The 19,957-nt window shown below is 36.0% G+C and overlaps 1 protein-coding gene across 1 annotated transcript in view; it reads left to right on the top strand.

Moving 5' to 3' along the window:
• The first annotated feature begins 1,042 nt into the window (after positions 1–1,042).
• Positions 1,043–19,957, top strand: part of PRKAR2B (protein kinase cAMP-dependent type II regulatory subunit beta) — a 171,586-nt gene continuing 152,671 nt past the window's right edge. Inside the window, exon 1 of the mRNA XM_037836396.1 lies at positions 1,043–1,645. Coding sequence (XP_037692324.1) covers positions 1,336–1,645 — 310 coding nt within the window. The 5' untranslated portion in view covers positions 1,043–1,335. The remainder of the gene's footprint in view (positions 1,646–19,957) is intronic.

Genomic DNA, 19,957 nt, shown 5'->3' with positions numbered 1-19,957 from the left:
TGCTCTTGAACTACTTTATTTACAATGATTTGGTGGTCACTGTAAAATGTGAAGTAAATGTATTTGAATAGTTTTTAAACAGCAAAAGATATTTTTCTCTAATTCAAAATTTTAGAGTCAGGGATTTCTACTTTTAAAGCACATATTTGTTCATCTATTTCTTTTTATATTTAAATATTCCTATTTTTGGAGATGTAATTCAAAATCACTCAAAGCATAAGGGAAAGTTTTAAAACAAACAATAAGAGCCTAATCAGGCAAAGCTTTTTTGCTTTAGGACCATTTGTCCTGTTTATGACATTTTATTCAAATTGCTGCACTATTCTGTTTGAAGGTTATCAACTAACTTTGATAAGTGCCTCATGAAAAAAAGGTCCATTTCTCTCAATAAATAGTAGTAAATACATTGAGTGCACAATGGAATAGAACCAGTAAAGTCAAAATAAAATAAAAAAAACAAAAAAACAAAAAGATGAACAGGCAAAGGCTGGATAAAATGTGGCGAAAGAAAAAGTTGGAAGGATGTCACAAAGACGGAATATTATTATTTTTTTGTCTAAAACAGAACCAGCACTGCTATGTGAATTTAAACAATAGATATTATCAAGATTTATCAACACAACTAGATTCTAGGAGAAAAAGAAAATACCGCTACCGAGCAGAAGGCTGAGGTTTCGGGGCAAATCGCGTGTCAGCAGCTCCGGCTGGGTTCACTGGTGAATGACGTGTGGGAATGCTGGAGAGTGGACTGCCCTCCGGGGTGTGCGGACAGGTGGACAGCAAGGCTTGCCTCGCAGAGGACCCGGGCAGTGTTGAGTGGGGACCCCCTGCTCCAGGCACGTGTCCCCGCAGAGCGCCACCCGCCTGCCCCGGGCCCGCCAGCGCCCACAACCCTGAGGCCATCAAAGCTGCTGTAGCGCAGCGCCCGCCGGCGGTCGTTGCCATGGTTTCTGGAGTCACGTGGGCGCGCACTTTGGGTTCTCCCTCCCGCGCGCCGCGGCAGGGCGGGGGCGGGGCGGCTCAGGCTGGGAGAGCAGCGGCGGCGGCTGGAGCGGGAGGAGCGGGAGATGCTGCCAGCCCTCCTCCGACTGCGCTCGCTCTGCTGTCGCCGCCGCCGCACGGAGCAGTCGCGCGCCTTTCGCTGCGGGCTCGGCCAGCCCGGCCGCCGGGGCCCAGTGTGCCGTGCTCGCAGCGGGTAGCTCAGCCGGCGCCCTCCGCGCTCTCTCTGCGACCGCGGGGCCCGAGGTCGGTTCCGGGAGAAGGCGAGGGCGGCGGCCGCCCGCGCGGGGCAGCCCGGGGACGCGACGCCTAGGCGCCCGCCGCCCCAGAGGCAGGATGAGCATCGAGATCCCGGCGGGGCTGACGGAGCTGCTTCAGGGCTTCACGGTGGAGGTGCTGAGGCACCAGCCTGCGGACCTGCTGGAGTTCGCGCTGCAGCACTTCACACGCCTGCAGCAGGAGAACGAGCGAAAAAGCGCCGCACGCTTCAGCCATGAGGGCAGGACCTGGGGGGACGCGGGTGCCCCTCCTGGGAGCGGCACCCCCAGCAAGGGAGTCAACTTCGCCGAGGAACCCAGGCACACCGACTCCGAAAACGGGGAGGAGAACGAGGAGGAGGAGGCCGCGGACGCAGGAGCGTTCAATGGTGAGGACCGGATCCCCTCTGCGCCCCCGAGCGCCCCCCGAGTCCCCTCACCCGTTACACTGTTCTTCACTTTGCTCTTTAATCCTGCAGGTTTCCTCACCCACCTCTCCCTGCATTCTCCACCTGCCTTACCTTCCCATCTTGCCCACCCCCTCAGCATCCATTTCTGTCTCTCCCATTCGCCCACCTTCCTACTCTGCTCTCATTTCATGCTCTCCCCCTCTTTTCTTCCTCTGGAGGTGGGGAAGCTGAAAGGTTACGGTTCCCTCTGCCCATCTGCCCCTTCTCGTCCAGAGCACATCGGCAGAGGTGGGCTGGTTTGGTGTGGGCATCTCATAGGAAGACAGTTTTCTTTGTGGTTGAAGATATTTCGCTTGACGGATACCATTGTGCATGAAGGAAGCTGACTAGCCCCCTTGGCGTTCTTTTTCAGCGCTGATATGTTTACTAATGGAGTGTCCAAAGAGAAAAGGCGAGGGGTGTTGTATTTGATTGGCTTTACCGTGTTAGGACGGTGGAATCACCAAAAGGAGCATGAAATGGGACTCCATGGGGCAGAACAAAATTTATGGCACTAGCTTTGACATTCTTGGAAACAGAGTAATCTATTATTATTTTTGAACACACAACAAAGGATCCTACTTAGCCCGCGACCCATGAGGTTTTTGAAATGAGGAAACCGGCTAATGGTTTGCCTTTTATTTAAAACACATATTCAACGATTTGGTGCTTTTGAAAAAAAAATATATATTTTTAAGTTTGTAAAAAATAGTGTAGGAAGTTCTTAAAGCTTGTTGATTGCCTTTAAAATAAAAAGCTAAGTGAGTAATTGTGAGGACGGTGCCAGACACTGAAGCTAAAAAGAATGAATGGGAAAGGAATTTTCTGAAATAGCTGCTCCTGGCAAGTCCCACCCCTTCTGTTACACCACCCCCCACCCCCAAACACAAACACACACACACACACACACACACACACACAACACAGCCTCCTGTATTTATACATGACTAAATCCCATCCTTTTGGCATTCTCAAACTACAACACCATGGTGTGTAAATGTGCAAGTGTTTTCTCTTTGTGGTTGTAAGGCAGACATGCAGGCAGCATTGCACCAGCTTTTATTTATTTATTTGGCTTGTGGTTTGTGGCAGTGCATTTCATATAACATTTTAAGGTGTCATTTCATCTCCTTGTGTATGCTCCTAGGAATATGTTTCTTTTCTTTGCAGAATCACATGTTGAAATGTATTATAAAATTAATGTATTTTTTGCTTGTCTAAAACAATCACCCAAACCCTGGAAATTAGTGCTCTATGAGGAATAAAGTCAGAAGAGGTTACTTTTAGATTTTGGTTTTATGCATTTTAGTATTTCCCAAGATTGGATAGTCATAGTCTTAATTGTTATCTTTGCACGATAAGTTATCAAATGCTTTTTATTTTTTTTTACTAGAAACAAGAGAAAAATAACAGAAAATGTAATTTAAAGAGATGGAAAGAAGTCAATAATGGATAACACAGAAAGGGGAAAGGTATCTGCTACTTCTCGTATGCTCCTGATACACATGCACATGCATCTACAGACACACACACACACACACACACACACACAGGAAAAAAAGAACTAGTTTCCCTGATTGGAGGACTTTAGGAGCTAAGTGATCAGTAAAGAACCTATATATGTTTAATATAATATGTTGTTAATATGACTAATAATATTTTGTTTGTATGTAATGTTTTTTAATTGTTTTGCATTGATGATTCCATTTTTTTCTTACAATAGTGTATATTGTACACAGAAAGAACAAATTTTATTTCTGTATGCAGATGAAGAAATAAACTGTTGAATTTTTGGCAGTAGAGATCGTTTTACATGTTTTTATATTTTCCAAAGTACCTTTACTGTAGAAATTACTTAATTTGAGTTTTAATAAATATTTGTTGACTCACTACACTATTTACTCTCAGCCTCTACCCCCAGGGACTTTAAAACTTTTTTGACTGCAACCAAATTCAGTTTGCTCATGATCTAGTGCATAAATACAGTGTATGTATGAATGCATAACTGAGACTTTGCATTCTGAGACTTTGCATAACTGAGACATCCTTCTGCTAGGTTTAGTACTTTCTAATACTCTCTATTCTAATCAGTTCTCTCTTACTTAAAAAAAAAAAAGTCAATCGTGTTGAGACCCACAGTTTAAAAAATAATTATTGGCTACAAAGGGGTTGGCAAACTTTTTTCTAAAGAGCCAGGTAGTAAATATTTTAGGCTTTGTAGATCTATGGTCTCAATCACATATTCTTCTTTGGGCCAAGGCCATAGTTTGCCGAACCATGGTCAAAGGGGAAAAAAAAGTCAAAATGTTCCACTGGGGAAAAAATAGGAATGAGCCGAGAAATTATAAGCCTGTCAGTTTAATGTCTATAGCCAGAAAAGTGCCAGAACACTAAAAACACCAGTTACTGTGTACTTCTCTTGGCATACTAAAGAACAAGAACTGGAAGCAAGTCTTAATATACTGTGACACGGCCCAAGATGTGCTATATCAGTAATTCTTAAATTTTAGTATGCATCTCAAGGAAGTTTGATTCAGAAACTTCAGAACCATTCCTGGAGAGCTTTTTAAAATAGGTTGCAGTGGAACATGGCATCTATTTTTTTAATAGACATTCTAGGTCATTTTGATACAGGTAGTTCCTTGACCATACTTTGAGAAACCTTGTCTGGAAGATCAAACATATAGTGATGAAATAATATCTTCTTATCTTATTAACAGTTAAAAAATAACAGCTGCCATTTATTAACATTGTGTGCCAAACACTGTCTAAACACTTTTTAATTCTTTATCCCAGCTTTATAAGAAAGATGAGGCTGTAAGTTGCATAGTGTTTTAAAACCAGAATTGTGACACAGGTGGGCCTGGCTCCTACCCCTGTGCTCCTGATCATCATGTTGTTATCTCTGGAAACAACTGAGGCCAGTACTGCGTGAGCATCCTTTATATGTCAAGCTCAATACTTGAGACCCTTAATATGATTTACCTTTAAGGTTCTAAAATTTAACTTGTAAGAACTAGTAAGTAGCAAAGCCTGGTTTCTTACCACATTTGTCTGACCATGAAGCCCAAGACAAAAATCAGGGAGTTCTTCCTCAATGAAATTTGCACAAAAGGCTGACTTGCAGGATATGTTTTCCTGGTAAATTTTCCAGGAATGCTGATGCATTTGCATTGATCAGTCCATACCCTCTCTTATGAATTCCTTTAGGACAAGTGAAGGTATTTATGAGAGGTTGGGGTCAAAAGGCAAGTTTTTGACCATGAAACTAGTGCCCATTGACTCAGATAGGGATCAAGTGTATAGCCTTGATCTTATGATGTGGTTTAGTCAAATAAGTCAACTGGGCATCTACAATAAGCTGGAAAAATGTAGTCTGGTCCAGGATTCAATGATTTTCTTTTTTTAAGAGTCAAGTGGCATGGCCATATATGGCACTAGGCGAAATAGTTGGATGAGTGAAGGGGGTCTTTATTCCTTTCCTACCTTTCCAAGGAATCCCTTCGTCTACTGATAACTTTCCCATCCTTCTCCTATTCTCTTCTAATTATTTAGCTTCTAATTTTTACTTTCATTTTGCTGTCAACTAATTCTGGTTGAAAAGGCAGCCTTTAGGTATTAGAATAATAGCTTATGGTGACTTTCTCCAAAGGGACTCTTGAAGGCCTGGAAGAAGTGTAATAGAGACCCGTTGGCATCTACTCTGCCTTCCTCTTTACCATCTTATAGAAAGGTAATAAAGCTTGACATGTCACTTCTGAAAGGGTAGTGTCTCTAGGTCTAGCATTTATTAAAAGGGTTTACAGTAGGCCAGAGAGTTGGATCAGTACCAATTTGGAGTGGAGCCTATGATAACTAATGGGTTTATAAAGGCATCATCAAGAGATCTTGTGCTACTCAGTAATTTTTTCAGTGAAATTGCTGAAATAAGTGAAATTCCAAATTACCCTGAGAAATTGAAATAGCTTACATATGGGCACATGCAGAGCAGTTAATCTGGACGAAAAACTTCTTTAATGTAAAATGTAGAAGAAAAAGATCTAGAGTTCAAACTGCATATAGAAGTCAAAAATAGTGAATCATACTTTTTTATAAAGCAAGCATGCCAAAGGTATATAAAATGATATTTACCATGTAATAACTATGATTTAATCCTCTTAAAGTCTGCCCTTTGTCAGATCTTTGATGGGGAATCTTATCTACCTTTGATTTTTGAAACATAAAGGAAGATGCATAATGCAGGAGAGATCTTAAATATTGTGCAAAATACTGTAAAGTTAGAGCTCTTGGGGGTTTAAGAAAACCAAATTATCATGAGAAATGGTTAAAGGAGAGTTGAGAAGAATTTTCATGTGTCTGAGTAAGTTTTCTTAGAGTATTATAGACCAATATTCTTCATCTTTTAGAATTAGAACTAAGCTTTGTTGTAACTTGAAGAATAAAATAAAAGTCAGAAGTTCATCTGCCCGGAACAGTTTATGTGGTCTGCCTAAAATGAAGTGGCAAGAGCAGTGATACAGATTCACTTCACAAGAATCTGCTATGAAAATGTTCCTAACCGTTTTCATTCTAGGAGTAAAAAATACTGTTTACCTATTGAAGTCATGATCTAACTGATAGCAGGAAAATGTAGAGGTTAATCATAGCTTTAAAGAATTGTTGCTTTGGCTGATTTATTAGGCTTACCTCTATATGCCCTCATTTATTTAAGAACCTATTCTCTTTGGCTACAAGAGCTTATTACGAGACAGAGTAGCCAGTTGTTTAGTTCTTGCCTCTTACTGCTTGTGGCCACCAACATATAACTAAAGAAATTTATTTTAGTGGTAATAGTTTGCCACTAAATTATAAAAATGACTTAATACATAAGACTTAAAATGTAAATACCCTTTCAGTGTATCATCAGCTTTATGAGGATATTTGTTAAGGCCCTTGGAGCAGTGTATATAGCAAACACTGATTATAAGTTAAATAAATCATCTCATTAATATGAAATCTTACAAAAGTATAAATTTTTCTTGCAGGATAGCAATTTCACTGGTATTTTGTGGAAATGGATCTGGTATTTGCACTATTTAGAGAAATGAGCTTTGTGGCAGTTCCATTAAGGATTTAATATGGAGATATGTTGCACAGTAATGAAATCCATATCCTTTCTACTCAGAATTTGCACCTAAGAGCCCCTAGATTTTGTAATTAATGATACTTTATGGTCTTTGGCTATTAGAGATTTACATGGTAGTTTTAAATCTTCCTGAAATGGATTACATCATTCATGATAGTGGCTAAAATATTGAAGCCATTATTTTAGCTGTAAGCATAAAACAATGTTAGACAAGATTTTTAAAAATATTTTGAGTGATAGATGATAATTGTGATTTTCAAACTGGAATCAGTTAAGAATATTCATTTTAATGGTAATGTTAAGTGGATTGCTTTAGGGATTGAAATTGGGAAATCAAAGGACTTGAAATAATGTCCTTTCTCCTCTTACCCATCTGTTTCTTTAGGCTTTGGAAAAAGGGATGGAAGGAGGTAAAAGGGAGAAAGACAATAAAGCCAGGAGAGGGGAAGTGGGAGCAAAATCAGTTGGGGAATCTGCAAGTTTCCTTGAATAACATATACTTTGTCTGAAGAGAGAACATAGAATGAAAACAGCCAAAACAAAAATTAAAGCTTTGCATACTTTCATTTTCCTACCTATTTTAAGAATCAAACTGTTTAGCTAGTAAGGCAGTTATAAGCTTTCCCTTTGAGATTGCACATAAGTGATGTAACTGTCTGGGTTGAACAAGAGTAAATATTTAATGGTTATTTATTGTTGTGAATCTCATTCCCTGGATTCCAGTAAATTTCCAGCTGTCAAGACTTTGTTCATAGCTGTGCTTAAAAAACAAATGTGTTTATTTTTCAACTTTGTGAATACTAACAGAAGACCTTTGAATTTGTCAGCTAGGAATTTATTTAGGACCCATATAGAAAGTCATTTATGGTGTGCAGTGGCAATACTGCTTCGCCTCTGGTGGAGGTTGGGGATTGACAGAACATTTTAGGGTGAGGAAGATTGAAGCGACTAAGCATAGATAGGGTCTGTGTTAGAAGTGTCTGCAGTCGCATAAAACCAGAAGGAGGCTGAGACGTGGGATGGCCTATTAGGAAAAGGAATGTGTGACTATTGGAAGGTAGAATGCTTGCTCATTCACTCACTGTACAAATATTTATTGAGAGCCAACTCCATGCTTTTTTTTTCCTTCAAGAAAAAAAGAAATAATTATTCTCTTCAATTACTTTTTCTGGGCTTCTGAAGACACAACCCTATTGTCAGAGACTGTTTGATAGATAGCATGTATCATCTGTTTCATTTAACAGGTGAGCACCTGAAAGCCAGAGCAGTTCCTTGCTTAAATTTAATAGGTCCTGCCTGGTCTTACATATTTGGTCTTTTTCATAAAACTATCAATAACATTTTGTATGCTAGTTATACTCACTTACATATCATGAATTCTTTCTGTCGTCCATCAAGGTGGTAGATGAGGTTTACATGGCCGGACTACAGAAAGATAACTTTGTATTTGACTTTGTCTTCAGAATTTTCAATTTTCAATTCTTTTTCAGTGCAGTGATATTTAATAGTGATTTTATTTTTGTAATTGCTTAGGAGACAATTGGAAAAGAAAAAAAAATACGGTAATTTTTCTGAGTTGGATGAATGATTTTTATTGTGTTCTTGGTCCTGTTCTTCTTATCCTTTCGGTCTTATCCTTACCATTTAATTGTAGTTGGGACTACAAATTACAAAACCCCATTGTAAAAACCTCACCATCATGCTGTTCATTATCTTTACTTTATGGAAGCGAGTTTTATGTTTCAGAAATTCAAAATGACTCGGACTGTTCCATCATGTAAGTATTTTGTGGAAAGAATCTGAGCTAAAATTTTCAGGTCATGGCTTATATGAAAACAAAACAATCTAAAAAAATTCAGAAATATAAACACAGTTGTAGCATTTATAAATGTTTCGGCAATAGGCTGTGCCATGTGTAACAATATGTTTGGAAAGTAAAAAAAAAAAAAAAAAATTCTGGTTGCTGCTGTTTAAAAATGTTTCTTTATTTTTAAAAAAAGACAAAAGGTCAAAATATAAACACACATTCCATGTAAAAGCAAAGCCAAGAAGATATACTGTAGGCAGTTATTCCGGTATCCATTTAGCTAGGGACTGACATTGTTTAATTTACATTAGCTGTTCCAAGACAAACTCGTTCATGGGAGTGATCTTGAAGGGACATTTTTGGGTAAGAAAGAAGGAAAAAAGCTTCAATTTGCTTAAATACATTTAGTTAGACCCAAAGAACATTTTTTTCAAAAGGTCATGTTGAACTAAAACATGACTCAGCTGTTTCATTCCAGTTATTGTTGAAAGTTAATGTTTGTTAAATTGTATTCTTTTTATTTAATAATTATTATTGCAAACATTTTTGGCTGTTATGTGCCAAATGCTGAATATGGCCCTTTATACATATGTCATTGAGTCCTCTTTAAAATTAAGTTGTAGAGTCAGGATTTGAACCTGGCTGTCTGATTTCAGAGCCCTTCCTCTTGTAATTCATCTTCAGTAATTCTTATAGCAGGAGCATTGTAGAAAGAACCTCATATATAAAAAAATGAACTATTTTTCTGACTAAAAATTTGTAGTCTAGCCTTATGATGGTCTCTGCCTTTTACAATGTTTTCTGTCTATCCCACCCAATTAGAACTTCATGTACTTTAGAAACTCAATAAAATGTTTATTTTAGAAGTAAACATCTCATATACTGAGCTGTTTTTTTTTTTTTTTACAAACTCTTTAAAACTTTTTGATCCTGTGCCCTTCTTACCAAAATACATGTGAGCATGCATTCCCAGTGTATTCATCTATAAATTTGATACATATATCATTATATTATTTTTATGCATGTGATAAAGCATCCCAAAATATAGATTTTGAAAGGATGAAATAAAAAATAATTATAAACAAGTTCTAATTTTTTCCCCACATTCCCATGGATTGTCTTCTACACTGTCTTGGGGTGCATGAACAACATTTTGGAGACCATGATTCTAAACAGCACAGTTTAACTTGACGCTGTTTATAAGGTGGCCGTGATCAACTTTTGTTTTTTAATACAAATTTTTTTATTAAGATTTATTCACGTACCATACAATCATCCAAAGTATATAATCCATTGATCACATTGCCATCATATAGTTGTTCATTCATCACCCCAATCTATTTTTTTTTAACTATTTTCCTTGTACCAGAAAAAGTGAAAGTAAGAATAAAAAAATAAAGAATAAAGACAGAACACCCAAACTGTCCCCCCGCGCCCTATTTTTCTTTTAGTTTTTTTTTGCCCCCATTTTTCTACTCATCCATCCATACGCTGGATAAAGGGGAGTGTGATCCACAAGGCTTTCATAATCACTTGTCACCCCTTGTAAGCTACACTGTTATACAATCGTCTTCAAGATTCAAGGCTACTGGGTTAGTCTGATAGTTTTAGGTATTTACTACTAGCTATTCCAATTCAGTAAAACCTAAAAACAGTTACCTATATTGTGCATAAGAGTGCCCACCAGAGTGATCTCTTTGGCTCCTTTTAGAATCTCTCAGCCACTGAAACTTTGTTTTATTTCATTTCACATCCCCCTTTTGGTCAAGAAGATGTTCTCCATCCCACGATGCCGGGTCTGGATCCCTCCCTTTGAGTCATATTCTGTGTTGCCAGGGAGATTTACACCCCTGGATGTCACATCCCATGTTAAGGGAGAGGGCAGTGATTTCACCTGCCAAGTTGGCTTAGCTAGAGAGGGCCACAGTTATGATCAACTCTGATTAACTGATTTTAGTTCCTAGATTATAAAGGACTAGATAGGGTCCTAGTTTGTGAGTGTGTGTGTTTCTTCTACAATAGACATTCAGTGGATGTGTTAATTGTGTGACTCAAAAGAAGTTTGGCAGAAAAAGGAGGAAAATTACCTTATAAAAGGAAATTAAATGATATTACCTGAAAGTGAGAACCAGTGTTTTTCTTTTAAACCTGCATTCCTTTTTGCGCCTTGAACTCTCACCTAGATGGTAGAGTAATAATGTTCTTTTTGCACAATTTGGAGATGCAACAATGAGAATCATATATTAGAGGGATTTAGTTAAGAATCACTAAATCGTGGAAATGCCAGTTAGGATTAGAAGAAAATCTGAAGTTTAAAATAGTTTAAAAGAAATGCATTTTCATCTAATATCTCAGAAAGGATAGCTGTGGAGACAGTAATGGGTTTGGAGGGAGAATTTCCATCGTGTGCTTTTTGTAATTTTTTGAAAAAATGTCTTATCATGTATTTGTATTGCCTACAAAATAAATTTTAATTGTAAAAAGACATGAAAGAGATGCAATTATTTTGTAAATACCCATTAGGTAGATAAATAAAGCACAATCTTTAGAGGCACGTGGTTCTAATTGATATCACCAAATATTCTTGCTTAAGTTATTCTCTTGGTCTGAATGCCCAGTAACATTTCCATATTTTTCAGTGGAATCCCATCCTTTCCCCAAAGACTAGCTTACATTTCACCCAACCAAAAATCTTTGCAAGATTCCCTGGTTGACATTAATAGTATCAGTGTGATAGGATGTGTATTCCCTATATCCAAGTAAGCTTTGCAGATGTCAGGTGTCCTCTGGAGAGACAGGTAGGAATATGCAGGAAAATGCCCTTCACCTCTTAAGTCTTTACTGCATGTATTGTGTTTTCCCCATAGTAGATGCTCGAATATTTTAAAAATTAAGCTCAGTTGAATACTATGTACTATTAATAGTAAATATGTATGGATGTATATTTCTAAAGTGATCAAAACCTTTTTAGGCATGTAAATGTTTCAGATAGTGTCTTAATAAGCCTGTTAATGTATTTTTAAAAGTTTTCATGAAATGAAGACGCTTTAGCCGGTCCTCAGGTTGAGTTGCACAGATTTAGACTTCATTATGTTCAAAATAATGAGGCTTTATTTTATTTGGACTTGACATTTGATTGTTCTACAAAATGCAGAGAACAGGCACGCGGGCTTCTCTTGCCTGTAATTCTAATCGAGGAGACAGTCTGACCCCACCTAAACCTCCAATGCTGCATGTCACTGTTTCTGTTTACATGAACCCCTTTACATGAATTGAAAGTGGTCTGTTGCCCTGAACCTGGTTTGTCCTTTTTACATCTTCCCTTATCATTTACATTTTCCTTATCATTCCTGACCTCTTGAATGTCGGCTGCCCCCCTCCTTTTATTGTATAATTCCTGCGCACCTCTCAAGGCTCACTTACTCTCAGGAATGGAACCCTCCAGTTTTCCTCTAGCTCCAACATGGACTTCTCCTCTCTTTTAAGTTTCAGATTGACATATCCTCCTTCCTTCCAGACGTCTTTACTTGTATGTTCTTCAGGCTCCTCCACATAATTTTGTTCCAAACTGAATGCATTATCTTTGGCCTCTGTTATTTCCTGAGCTTTCATGCCATTCCTTCCCCTGCTCCCAACTAATTTGATTAGCATGGTACCTGGAGGCCCCTTCCTCTGCCTCACAATTTGTTAATCCTGGGCAATTACTGTCATGGAGAAGAAAAGCAGATAGTTTTTAGTAGCCAAAAGATTATGAGTAGAGACATGAAAAATCTGAAACAGTGGATAATTATTTTTAAAACATGACTACACTTTGGCATGGACTCTGAGTTTGAATCCTGGCTCTGCCATTTATAACTTTCATGACCTTGGGTAAGTGAATCTGTGATCAGTTTCCTTTATGAAATGGGATTAATGATAGTACTGGCCTCAGAGGGTTGTTGTAAGAATTAAATGAATTAGCAGCGCCTGGTATATACTAACCACTATAGATGGGTTTGTTTAAAAAAAAAGGAAGGGAGAAAGGGAAGGAGGGAGAGAGGAAGGAAAAGTTTTAGAAGCCAATGAGAACATATCAGCTTTTAAAAAATCAAGTTTGGAAATGTAAGAAACTAGAGATTGTTCTCGAGGCAGTGTAGTCATAGAAAGTACTTTTAAAAAGTTATTAATGAACTGTGTAAAAATGAAGTCTTTAGATCATTTAGCTAATTGTTTCAGATGTTAAAAAATCCATGCTGCTTTAAATCTCAAGCTGCCCTTTAATGCCATTTGAAATTCAAGTTCAATAGTCTGACTTAAAAAGGAAAAAAAAAAAAAAGAAAGAAAGGAATAGGATAAAGTCTTGCTTTGTTTGCATGCTTTTCCTTTCCCTTGAGAATCAGTGTTTAACTGGTAGAATAAATAAATTTATGTCTGCAAAATCTGCAAGTTTCTGGTCTTATTTGAGTTTTAACAAGTCATTTTTAAAAACGTAGGAAAGAGTAGGTGGGACTATTGAATATAGTTACTTTATTTAAATGAGGCACATGCTTAAAGTAAAAATATGAAAATGTGCCTGAAATATAAATTAATTGGAAAAAAATAGTTGCATTAAATTGACAACTTGTTGCCGTTTCCTTGTGTCATAATATTTATAAAAGTAAGCTCTTGGTGGGACAAATTTATACCTCTCTAAGTTTTACAATAGTATGTGGTTTTATTCCTGAAACACATACTTCTGTACTTTTTCAACTACAAATTGCTAATATCTTAATATACTTTTAGGATGAAAAAAAAAGACATTCCTTTTGGATATCTTTGTTTTTACATGGAATTGTTCACAGCCCTTTGGTTTCTTATTTGACTGTCATTAGTAACAATTTACCAACTAAGCAGTAGTAGGGCTTTTGAGTCATAATAATTCCCTAAAATAATTTCCTCATATAATTCCTTAAAAAAGAATCCAAAAGGGATTTTAGCGTTTGTATTTTAATGAAAAAATCATTAGTAGAAGGATATTTATGAAAAATATTTTAAGGGCACATTTAACATTAAAATACAGTGTGAACTACTCTGGTTAGAATGGTAGTGGCAGGGTATAAAGAGATTTTTATCTGCTGAAACCGAGTAGAGCAGAAAATTATTATTTTTCTTTTTTTGTGTGAAATATTTCTAACATGTAGAATGGAATAGAGACTACATAAGAAACATATAAGCCATCCCCCAGCTCTAATAAATTTTAACAAATTTTCGGGTTTGTTTTCTTTTAAGAAATAAAATATCACATGTACAGAAGTAGTGCCCTGGGGTATCTTTTTCCTATCTCATTCTCCTCTTAACCTCCTTCCCCAAAGATAACAACTGCTGTGAGGAACTTGGTGTTTATAATTCCTTTGCATTTATTTGAGGTATTACTGTGTTACATAGGCATTTATCTACAGGTAGGAAATAATGCTATTTTGCATATTTTCAATTTATATAAATCATGCCACTAATAAAAGTTTCATGTACATAAATTATTCTTTATCTTATTTTTGAGAACATTCTTTGAGATAATTTTACATAGATTCATGTGGCTCTAGTTCATCTATTCTAAATTACTATTTAGTATCCTTAGTGTAAATATACAATTTATCCATTCTTTGATGAAATTTTGTTTGTTTTCAGTTTTTTGTTATTGCAGTGTTGTAGTTGATGTGTGTGTGCAGACGTGTGTGTGTGTCTGTGTGTCTTTGTGTCTGTTTCCTCATGCAAATATGCTAGAGTTTTTCTAAGGCAGTTTTCAGATGATCCTGGGAGGACTGACACTCTTGACCTGCCCTTTTTGGGGAGTCCATGGGAGTGCAAACTATTAATGCAATAATAGTTATTTGCCTTTTGTACTCTTAATCTTTCATAAATGTGATAGTGGATTTTTCCAGAGACTACACGGTATATAATATTGCAAAAGATTTGCATACAGAGGAACATGAAAACCCAACTGTCTTCTATTATTCCAGATTTGCAAAAATGTAAAGCAAAGGCACTCTTTTCACTAAATTTCTTTTGTTTTGGAAAATATAGTTATTTTTCATAAAAAATATTATTTATGATAATGTAATTGTTTTGTTGTTAGTTTCAAATGAATAAAATTTCTAAAATTTATCAATTTTAATTTCTAATACAATTAATATTGATGGATGTAACAGACACAAATAATTTTTAAGGGTGTAAAGAGGTTTGAGACCAAAAAATTTAAGGAACTGCTTCTCGGGAATATGCTTAAACATGGAACGGCTGAGTTGTAGGGTGTGCATAGCTTTAACTCAGCCTCATACTGCCATATTGTTGCACCAGTTTACACTCCCATCAGCAGTATAGCAGAGTTCCTGATTCTGTACATTCAAACTAATATACGATATTGTCACATTTTAACAAGCTTTGCCGATAGGGTGGAAGTTAGATGGAATTGCATCATTAATTAAATTTGCTTTTCCCTGTTTACTAGTAACATTGAACATCTTTGACCATATTTTTGTTTATCGTCTGTGATTTTTTTATTTTTTTTTATTTTTTATTCTTTGTACTTTTTCCTCTTTGGGCAATCGTGTTTTTCTTATTGATTTGTAGGAAGTTATCTCTCTTACTCTCTCTTGCTCTCGCTCTCTCCTTTTTGGATGTTTTGGTTACTAATCCTTTGTTGGTAATAAGCATTGAAAAAGTCTCTCAGTCTCCACTGAGCTTATCTTGTCACTTTGTTTATGATAACTTTGGTTGAACAGAATTCCTTAATTTTAATTTATCCTAACATTAATCCTTTCTTTATATTTTTACTTTTTGTGTCTTGTTTAAGGAATCTATATCTACCCCAAAATTAACAAGATAACTTCTTTATTTTCTACTAAAAATTTAAAAGTTTTGAGTTTCACATTTAAGACTTTCATCCAGCTATAATTTTGTGAGTGGTATGAGATAGGCCTCTCATTTCATTTTTTTAAATATGCACCATCTATTGACTCATTTTCCCCACTGATTTTTAAATATCAAATTTCCATATATATGTGGATGTATTTAAGGTTTCTGTTCTGTTCTGTTGGTTTATTTGTATATCCTTTCATCAATTCCTTTTTCTCAGTTAATATGGCTTTATAATGGGCTTGATATATGGTTAGATAAGTAACCTCCACATTGTTTTTCTTTAAAATTTATTTAAAATTTTCTTTAAAATTTACTAATCAGCTTATTTTTCCATAGAACTTTTAGGTTAAGCTTCTTCAATTTTGTGAAAAGCTTTACTGGGAATTTTATTGGAATTGCATTAGATTTATAAACAAATTTGCAGAGAGCAGACATATTAATGATAGTCTTCATCTCCATGAATATGGTGTATCTCCATTAATTTAGTTTTCATCCAATTCTTCAGTAATGGTAGGTAATTTGCTTCATAAAGGATTTGCCTATCTTAGTTTTATTCCAAGGTACCATTTTTGTTGTTATTATAATTGAGATTTTTTTCTCTATTACATTTTCTATTTTGTCATTACTTGTATACCAAAGGACTAGTTATTTTTGTATGTTGTTACTTAGCAATTTTATTAAACTCATTTATTATAAGTTTAATTAGATTCTCTGTAGACAGTTGAATTAACTTTTCATTTCCAATTCCTATTCCAGTAGGATATTGAATAGAAACAGGGATAGTGGTCATTTTTGCCTTATTTCTGACTTTAAAGTAATGCCTTGATGGGTCTATCATTAAATATATGTTTACTGTAGAATTTTGATAGGTACCGCTAATCAGTCCAAGGACTTTCCCCTTGTACTCTTGAATAATTATTGTTTTAACTCATGAATGAGTATTTAATTTGAGTAAGTGATTTTTCTGCATTTATTGAGATGATCATATTGCTGTTTTTTCTCCTGTCAGTAAATGGTGTGTATTTTATTAGTGGATTTTCTGATGTTGAACCATTTCAGCATCCTGGAATATACTGGATTGTATGAATATTTTTATTTGTGGATTGTATGAATAGTTTTATTTGTTTTAATAAACTATCTGATTTGCTGGTGTTTTACTTAGACTTATTTTCTTTGTGGTGACTAGCCTCCAAGATGGCCCCCAATGATTCTTGCTTCCTGGTATTTATGCCCTTGTATCTCCCCTCCCACACTGAATAAGGCTTACCTGTGTAACCAATAGGATAGAATTGACCAATAGCAGAGCTGACAATGTGACTTCTAAGATTAAGTCATGAAAGACATTGTGGCTTCTATCTTGCTCTCCCTTGCATCACTCACACTGAGGGAGGCCAGTTGCCATGTTGTGATATGCTTAAGCAGCTCTACAGAGAGGGCCACGTGTCAAGGAACTAAAGCCTCCTGCCAACTAATAGCCTGACTTGCCAGGCCTGTGAGTGAGCCAACTTGGAAGTGGATTCTTCAGCCCCAGCCAAGCCTTTAGATGACTGCGGCCCTGCCCCACATCTCTCTGCAACTTCATGAAACTCTAGGCTGGAAACATCCAGCTAAGCTGCTCTCAAATTCCTGACCCACAGAAACTGTGTTAGATAATAAATGTGTTTATTGTTTTAAACCACTAGTTTTTAGGGTAGTTCGTTATGCCACAGTAGATAACCAATACAACATCTGTGTTTGAAAGTGGGGATATTCTACAATTTTTATTTCTTGTACTGTCCTGATGCTATTTTAAAATCAAAGTTATGGTAACTTCATAAAATGGGTCAGGTAGCTTTGTCTAGTTTTCTAGTCTTTTAAGCACTTTTATTTATCAAGACTTCTGAACCTTTTTTCTCTTTTGGGGTAAAGTTTTCATGATTCATTAAATTTCAATAATGGTTTTCGATTTATTCAAGTTTTCTATTGAGTGAATTTTGGAGATTTATGATTTTGTTACAGTTTATTCATTCATCTTAGTTTTAAAATTTATGTTAGCATAAAGTTATTCACATTATTGTCTCATGATTTTTCGAATCTGTACTGAATTATATCCCTCTTTGCTTTTATTCATTGATTATACTGGAGGTTTCTTTAATCTGGTCCTATTGAAACTTTCCTTTTTCAAGTTCATTAATTTTTGTTCTATATTATTTCATTACCTCTTATGTTTTCTTTTGTTATTTTTCTATTTTCTTATCTTATTTTTAATAAGTACATTTAAGACCATATAAATTTTTGCCTAAATACTGCTTTAGCCATTTTCAAATAGCAGTTTGATTATCATTCAGTTCTAAGTATTTTGCAATTTCCTTTGTGATTTCCTTTTTTACTAAGGATTATTTAGGAGTGCATTTTAAAGCTTCCAAAAAGGGGTTTTATTTTTTAATGGCTCTTGTTTGAATTCCTTATGGTACATGCTTTCCCATATCTAATGACAAAATTTTGATTGTGATATTTTATTTATAGTGCAGATTTTTTAAGTGTACAGCTTTTTAAAATCGGAATAAAGGTTAACTCGAAGTGTAAAAAAAAGTTTTAATATAATAACTAGTTTTAATGTATCTAGTTTTAATATAACTAAGGTTAGTAGCTTTTTAATAGATGAAGGTTAGAGGTCTGTCCAACTCCACCGTATAGTTAGGGCTGGATGCCCTGGGTTTCCTCAGCACTTGGTTCATACTTCATATGGATTACTCTCCACATTGAATTTTTATTTTTGTTTTCTCTTCCCTGGTGGCTAGAGGAGAGCTTGGACTGTTATTGTTTCAATTTTGAATGATCACAGTAGCACATTACCTGGCATGTGGTATGCACTCAATAAGTGGGAGAGGGAAAGATTGTGAAAGAATGAAAAGTATATTTTGATATCTGAAGTTGCTGAGAAGGCCCAATGACTCTTCATTGTGTGAGGCAGAAAAAAAACCTTTTAAAGGTACAAAAAAAGTGATTATACTTGTTTCCATAAGGATTATGAATCTGGGGTTTCATCAGGGATTGAAGGGGTGGGGCAGAGAACTTCCATGTAGGGCATAGCATGCAATTTCCACTATAAAAGTAAAGTGAAAAAATAAGTTAGAAAAGACTTTGAGTATTCCAGGTGAGATTTAAGAGCCTCCGCCAGATCAGTAACTGTGGGGATGGCAAAGCGTGATGAATTCCATCAAGAAGCACAAGAGATAGAATTGATTAGAGAGGGAAATTGACTGAAGGTAGGAACGAGAAGGGTGAAGCTACAATATCTCTAATGTTTCTAGTGATTTGGTGGATCCTGTAGCTATTAATTAGAAGTATATATTTGTTTACATGTTTGTTTTAGACGAAGATGGTAATTGGTCAGAACTCAAATTCATCAGAGCTAAGACAGGGATTGGGAGAAGTTTTTGCAAAACATTGAATTTTGCATTTCATTATATATAAATTTCACCTCAATTAAAAAAATTGGAAACATCTCTGTAATTTAGGCTGTATAATCAAAAAGAAAATTGGTCTACCAAATCCTTCCTCTCAAACAGTTCCCATGATGTCTGATAATATGTACTTTGAAGGTACGTGGTTTATAATCTGTGTCTTCTTACGACCAAGATGGTGAAGCTTTGAAGAGCACCCTCCAACTGTGATTCTGTCCCAGTATTCTCGAGCCCCTCCAGAGGCCTGTCTCCACAGAGACAGGTGTCCTGTATCTGAAAACATGACTCAGGGCCTCACAGGACAGTGGCAAGCAACTAGAATATCTCTGAGTATTTGTAAAAATGTCAAGACTCATAGTCCTTTAACAAAAATGTAGACAATAAGCAGTCCTTTTCAAGTATCAGGAATTAAACATGTATAAAGAAACTTGAAAATTGTGCCTGTTAGGTTGATTAGCAAAATAAATCAGGGTTTTTGTTGTTATTGCTGTGTTTCGCTTGCTTGTTTGGTATTGATATTTTAAGAAAGTTAATTCTTCCCCGGTTCAAAGGGAAGACTTATTTCACTTGTAATTTTTGAAACAAGGGCATAAGAGAAATTAATTTTTTCTGAACTATGTATTTACTCTGTCAAAAATAATTAGCTTACATGATTTCAATTCACACAATTTCTAGTATCTTTTACTTAAACAGATAGCAGATTCAGAAAGTGTTTATTGCTACAAAAGGCCACTAAAAGAAGGATGAGAATGCTAATTATTCAGCTGAGACCAACATTATTGTGTATATTTTTCTTCAGGGTATGTGAATGCTTTTCCAAAAAAGTCCAATTTAACTCATGTGACTACAATATAAATAGAGCATTTTTGTTTCTTTGTTTTGTTTTAATGACTATAGATCACAACTCAAGGCTCATATTTTTTTAACCAGGACTTTCTCTCCCAGCACTGTGTTCAGAAATGCAAACTGTTTACTCATAGGTTCATGCTTTCAACCAACTG

This window comes from Choloepus didactylus, chromosome 5 (genome assembly GCF_015220235.1).
Source record: "Choloepus didactylus isolate mChoDid1 chromosome 5, mChoDid1.pri, whole genome shotgun sequence".
Taxonomy (NCBI): domain Eukaryota; kingdom Metazoa; phylum Chordata; class Mammalia; order Pilosa; family Megalonychidae; genus Choloepus; species Choloepus didactylus.
This window is presented reverse-complemented; position numbering and strand designations above follow the sequence as displayed.